The sequence below is a fragment of the Typha angustifolia genome, chromosome 9, assembly GCF_048772165.1.
Source record: "Typha angustifolia cultivar Huaian chromosome 9, ASM4877216v1, whole genome shotgun sequence".
Lineage (NCBI taxonomy): Eukaryota > Viridiplantae > Streptophyta > Magnoliopsida > Poales > Typhaceae > Typha > Typha angustifolia.
Window position 1 is genome coordinate 8949251 of NC_133247.1, and position 7101 is coordinate 8956351.

Consider the following 7101-nt stretch of genomic DNA (forward strand, 5'->3'; position numbering starts at 1 on the left):
TCAAGAATAGGCTTGAAAATAATTTCGAGCCAAGCTTCATTATAATTCGGCTCAATAATGCTCAAATTAATTAATAATATAATTAGTATTCAGTAAACTATAATATATATATGAGTAATATGAACCTTTAAATCAAAATCTTCTCCAAATGTATAGAAATTTATATTAATTTATATTTTTATAATTGAATTAGTCTTTATTTTAAGTTTGATTGGGCTCTATATAAGTTTAAAATTATTTGAATTCATTCTCAAAATTAATTTCAATTCGAGCGCGATCAATTACGTAAAGAATAACTTTAGCAACGGCGCTATTTGTTGAAGCATGGGCATTTCGCGAGGCATGTGAACAAGCTAAGGGCTTGGCTATTCAGAGACTCCCGGTGGAGTCTGATTGGTTCCAACTTGCAAACACCCTCAAAATCAACAAGGAGGACAAAAACATGAAGAATGTGACATCTAGCGTCTCCTCGGTACCTTCAACAGCATAACATTGACCCATATTCTTAGAGGAGCAAATGATGCTGTTAATTGGTTGGCAAACCATGCTAGGAAAACATGTTCTGCATTTACTTAGGAAGGCTCAAGAATGTCTGAGTTAATCTCTATTTTGTGTTCTGATGCTACTGGCATCTTACACGTGCGGAGCACCAATATATAATCTTTTTTGGGGCATCTTGCCCTTTGATTAATGCATTCTTAATTAACAAAAAAAAATTTGGCAAAAAAACAGAAAAAAAAACTATTATCTTGCAAGGTTCCCATCACTACGTGTCAACGAGAGGGACGCGTGGGGCCAACCGTCTATAACAGGCGGCAGCTGCGATGACGACGCAGACAGGTGGCACTTTTCCAGTGGTAGTAGACTCCAGTCGCGTGATCAACCACGAGTTGCACCGAAAGGCAACAAACTAGTTGACGACTGCAAAAGCCAACTTGCGTTCTCACGTTGCTATGAAAAAAATTGCCCTTTCCGATCATCCACCTTTCAATGCCCCTACTTACCAGCTGCCTCACGTCTCAAACCTTAATTATTTGTTATCTGAGTGTTTATTCTTAACATATATGGTGTTATAGTCGGCTAATTTTCTCTTCTTTTCTTTTTTTTTTAAAAAAAACTAAATAAAAAAGATGAAGAAAAAGAAGACACCAAATTATGTTGCTCTAAACTCTGTCAACTAATAAATACTGGAGTTGTCCAAGTTGGGTGGACAGGTGTCCATTCACGAATGCTGGGAGTGACCCAGTTCCATCTTAATAATGCTTCAGATAAGTTGGGTGGCCAGGTGTCCAAGTTTCTTTCTTTCTTTTCTTAATGGGCACCTCTCAAAGTTTTTGTTTATGCCTTTAACATTTACAAATATATATCTTTAAGATTATTTCATTTGAGAGGTAGGTATATGCAAAAAATTATAGTAATAGTTGATGGTTAGTGTTGCTTAGTATTTTTTTTTCAATAATGGTGTAAATGCAAGTATTTCTGAAGTTTTTATTGGATTTTAAATGAGAATTTCTAAAGAAGTAACAAAGCCGTAGCAACAATGTTCCTTTTGATAAGTAAAACTATTGTTGCTGACCACATAGCAATCCATGTCATCTATCTCTCAGACACTGGCTCTCGGAAATAAGCAAACTCAGTGAAACTAGATTAACTATTGAAAAAAGAAGAAGAAAGATTATGCATTATTCCTTTCTTTCGATCAACTGCTGGGACTCCACAAAAGAATTTTAATAGATTCCAGTAAGATGATCAGTGAGAGTTTGACGTGCGAACACACATCGGCCAATAATTTTCTTTCTTCCTGCCCTAGCAGCTGGGGAGGTAGTCATACATCGCACATATATGTCTTGCGTATTGATTACTGACAGCAAAAATCACGCAACTGTTATCTGTTAATATAATCATATAATTCCAAGTATGGTTTAAATCCTTCAGTTGCTTTTGACTGTCAAATAAACCAAGTGACTTCCAACTAATGTCCTGGTTTGCATCCCTATTGGTGGTAATATATTTTGTCTTTATATACAAGGAGTTCTGAATCTAACACCTTGTCATTTGAGCTTATCATGTTGACTCCCTAGGAGAGGAGTTGTGCATGTACAGCCTGATTAGCATGTTCATCAAATGATAAAAAAAGATTAAAAAAAATAAACACAAGATGTACCATCAAATCTGGATTCCTAATAGGATAGTAACATGGGTCGTAAACTATCGCCTAGTTATATATATTATAAATGTTATAATTTTAATTCTGCCTAATAATTATATATGTTACGTTGTAATGTAACAAAATAAAAGAATCGTAGCACTAGTCATCAGAAAAATAACAGGTAGCCAAAAAAAGATAGAATTAACATCTCGGTAAATAGAACAAAGCAGACGGGTCACAACTATATACAAATAAAAATAGCAAAACTCAAACGAGCAAGGCCCCGTTCCACCGCAGCCCCGTCTTTTTTTTTATCTCTTTTGGACCATTATTCCCTTCCGATCGACCACTCTACCCTTGTCTCTTCCTTCTCCTTTAATTCAATTGCTCTACAAGCAACAAACCGCAGCAGGTCAATTGTGGCTTCACAGGGAATTAGCAGCCAAACCAAATGCTTCCACCTCTCTCTTGATATTATTAATTAAACTCTCTCTCTCTCCATCGCGCTATTCCTTTATTCTTTGCCGCAGTCAGCGTTCCTGGCCAGGCCCCCGGTGTATATAATTTACCACTCCAAGAAGTGAACTTCTGCAACAATTCAAGAATAAGAGGTAGAGGTCGGAAATATTTGGATGGGGAGAGGGAACGAAGCGTTGCTTCCGACGAAGTCGACATACGCGCGATGCCCGTCGCGGCCGGACGACGAGCTGCAGTGGTTCCGGTCGTGCCTCCGGTGTATGTGCATGGACCAGTCCAACGGCTGGCACGCGCTGATCTCGTGGCTGCTCTTTTTCACTTTGGCCCTCGCCGTCCCGGCGATTTCCCACTTCGTCCTCTCGTACAACCCCCACCGCCGCCCCTACGATTCCGTCGTCCAGGTCGCCCTCTCCGCCGCGGCCGCCGCCTCCTTCCTCTTCCTCTTCTCCGTCGTCCGTCGCTACGGCCTCCGACGCTTCCTCTTCCTCGACAAGCTCCGCCACGAGTCCGAGCGCGTCCGATGCGGCTACACCGCGGAGCTCAACCGCTCCTTCCGCCTCCTCTCCTTGTTCGTCATGCCCTGCTTCGCCGCCGAGTTGGCCTACAAGGTCTGGTGGTACTGCGCCGGGGTCGGGCGAATCCCCTTCTTGGGGAACCCGGTGGTGAGCGACGTGGTCGCGTGCTTGATGGAGCTCGCGTCGTGGATCTACCGCGCGGCGATATTCTTGTTAACCTGCGTGCTGTTCAGGTTGATATGCTATCTGCAGAACCTTAGGTTGCAGGATTTCGCGGCGGTTTTCCAGGGGGAGGCCGAGGTGGAGGCGGTGCTGCGGGCGCATCTTGATATCCGGAGGCAGCTCAAGGTCATCAGCCATCGATTTCGCGGCTTCATTGTCGCCTGTCTGCTGCTCGTCACGGCCAGCGAGTTCGCTTCGGTGCTGCTCACCACCAGGAAGGATTCCGAGGATGATTTGTTCAATACCGGAGAGCTTGGAGTGAGTCCTCTCTTCTGCCCCGCTTTCTTACATGTCCTTAATGTATTTGAATTACTTCTCTTCAATTCATTTGCCAATTGCCATAAATATTTAACGATTGGCGATGCATAGTTCTAGGATTCTCCACATTTGCTGTTCTAACCATTGGTGGCATGATTATCTTCTTAAAAGATGCTTATGCTTCTATATTTGAGAATTCTATTTAGTCCAAAAAGTGAGATGCTTATATCACTAGTCTATGCTAATAGCAAATCTGGAAGCTATGTTTGACAACCTTGTTGATCGCATATTACTGTCTTGAACCCTAATTTTGAAACGTCGAAACAGTTCTATATAAGGTGTTGCATAACATAGGTAAGATTTTAAACTGCATATTGATTTAACTAATGTTTATCTATTCAATATCAGAGTAAACTGCTGTCATAATATTTTTCAGCAAATGTTTTTTTTTTCCAATTGAATGGAAGTTTGAATCAAAGTTCAGAAAATTCACCTAGGAATTGCAAGGAACTATTAATAGATAGATTACATGATTATCCCTCCAATTAGTCTCTAGTTTGTACCGTATTTCCCCCCTTTTGGGCTCACAGTTCCAAATATTTTCAATAGGAGCGGGATTGTGTCAAAAACTGGGAAATTCATTCAAGATCAATTGAAGAAAATGGAAATTTTGTTTTTGATATAAATTAAAGGGTAAGTACATGTTCTTCAAATTCTAATTAATCATAATGGATGATATGTGCTGCCTCTTGCTGACTGACTCATGCAGCACACAATTCCTAATTGCACTTGTTGTCCTTTATAGTTAGGAAGATCACTCTGTCCGGTATAAAATGCAGTGAGCTTATAATACTTCCAATATCTATGTTATCTTCTTTCCTTTGTTTATTTTTTTCCTAGCTTTTCAAGAAACATATATGTGCAGATGTTCTTGTGGTTGGCAATTTTGTTTGGTTTCAATTTTGATTCACGGAGAAAATGAAAGATAGAAATGGTTAAGTTCCAGTTGATGCCGGTCTGAAACCAAAGTCAAACTGACAATCTTGATGGTTTTGACCATGAACAATGAATTTGGGTCTTTCATTGTTAGAAAGTTTCCACTGGAATAATTCCATTTAGGCTAAACTTTGTACCACTTTTAGTATATATTGTGAACTTCTTACATCTTAGAGTTGTCATCTTTGGTCCTCTAGCAGCCATATGGTGTTTGTTTAGTGATAATTCATTGACAAGATAACTATATAGGTTCTTGAAAGGCTTAAGTAAATCACGCCAGCATGATCTTAGATATGGATGAAAGGGAATCACTTAATATCTTCTCTGCCAATCATGTCGTATCTGAGTTCATGGATAGGAATAGCAGATGACAGCAGTTCATTTTAGGTAAAATCTTTGATCTAAAATGCTGTCATGAGGAACCTCCCTGACACCTCACATGGGTAGTTAGTATATTCTTCATTTGATTTGGCCATAATGTCTGTTTTCTATTGTGTCAAGTGGAACCAGTTAAGGTATAATTTTCAATGTAGAAGAATTTGAAAATTATTTACTTGAAGATGCCTACTCATGAGGCTATTCAAGTGGATTTATCTTTTCAGATGGTAAAACAAGAAAACCACCACCAAAAATACTCTGGTACATATCTAATAGGGGGACTTATTGCTAAAAGGATATGCTTTCAAATATCATAGTTCTCCTCGATACTCTTGCTTGCCTAGCAAGAATCAAGAATACTAAACAAAAAGAAAAATAATCATGTTTATCCCTATATTTTTCAGACCATCACATTCCTCGTTAATTCTTAGTGATCTCAAGAAGTACCACTAAAAGTGCCTTTGATCATCCGAACACAAGACAAGCCCCTGATACTATGCAGTGGTAAATGTGATAGTTTGTTCTTTTTACCGGCATCTTTTAATATACCCACTAGGTGTATACAAATATATGGTATATTGAAGAATGTACCGGTAAATTTTCATGCCATTTTAGTGGCATTTTTCATAAGTTCTGACTAAGTTGAATATGGTATTTTAGAGAATTTAGGGAATGAATATAGTATGTTCTCTATATGTAAGGAAACCTTAGAATATGTAGAGTTTGATATCTCAATCCCATTTTCCTATTTCTATACATGCAAAGTTTGTATTTTCATATTACCTTGGCTGTGTTACAATTTTCTTCTGGCTGTAGTTTTGATATATCATTGGGCATATTTAATATTCTTTATACACTGAAATCTAGGACTATTCAGAATACTCATTGAGACATTGCTTGCTTTCTTGATAAAAAATGTCCAGTTTACTGTATATTTTCTTCTTTATAAGAGGACTCACTTCGCTTATATTTCAATTGGCAGCTATGTTCAATCGTTCTCGTGACCGGACTGCTAATATGCTTACGTAGTGCTGCAAAGATCACACACCAGGCCCAGTCACTCACTAGCCATGCTGCAAAGTGGCATGCATGTGCTACCATTGAATCCTTTGAAGCCAACTCCGAGGCAATCTCTGAGGTTACTTCCAACCACAACTCTCTGTATCTAGTGAGTGATAGTGACGATGGATCCACTGAAGACACTGGTGATGAGGATGTGCTTGAGAACACAAAGATCATGCATCCACATGCCCATACGGTTTCCTTTCAAAAGAGACAAGCACTAGGTTAAGCATCAAATCTTCTCTAGCCCTAACAAATGAGTGCGGTTTGTTGTTTAAGATGGTAATTTGATTGAAGGGATTACTAACAATTTCACTTTGTTTCTTTTACAGTGACTTACTTGGAGAACAACAGAGCAGGAATCACTGTTTTCGGGTTCACATTGGACAGAGCATGGCTCCAGACCATCTTTATGCTTGGATGGACATTGCTCTTATGGCTATTAGGAAAAACAATTGGGTTCTCTTAGATCCAAGATCTCCATTTTTGCTCTTATTCCATTCATTTTCTGAGTGTAGATTCTTGTCCTCCTTGTGCAAATATAAAATGTGTGATTCATTTGTGAGCTATAGAAGCCGTGGTGTGGTGTTTAGAGTGTCATGTATAGGGTTATTTCTTTGATATGTTTGTTGAGAGGTTTATTCATCCCTTTTAGTGTAGATAAGTCTTGCATCTGATCTTTGTATCTATTTTATTCTCTTTGATTTTGTGGCTTCAGCTTGATGTTCCACAAATGACCAATTGTTTGTGTATCAAAGTTTGCATATATAAATTTTTTCAAAATGGTGATTTTCTTCGTATCTTTGTATGCAGTAATTCATGTGAAGTCGTGGTAGCGAGCTCTACATGCTAGAATGTTCAGAAACAGGGAGGAGCCAGGAATTTCCATTAGGGATGGCTAATATCTCTTAATCATCTAGAAATACTTGTGTTCCTGTTATAGTAATCTAATTGAACATATTTTGTGTACAAAAAAGAGAACATATCTAAAGGGTCCTGGGTTGATAAAAGGGATTTTCTCTTTTCACATAATTGTCATTGAGT

At 38.8% G+C, this 7101-nt stretch overlaps 1 protein-coding gene across 1 annotated transcript; it reads left to right on the forward strand.

The window, feature by feature from the left end:
* Window positions 1–2470: 2470 nt before the first annotated feature.
* LOC140767604 (uncharacterized) lies at window positions 2471–6846 on the forward strand. Its single transcript, XM_073107589.1, has 3 exons — window positions 2471–3621; window positions 5978–6281; window positions 6390–6846. The coding sequence occupies exons 1-3, from the start codon at window positions 2782–2784 to the stop codon at window positions 6524–6526; spliced, it is 1281 nt and encodes a 426-aa protein (XP_072963690.1). The 5' UTR covers window positions 2471–2781; the 3' UTR covers window positions 6527–6846.
* Window positions 6847–7101: the final 255 nt, after the last annotated feature.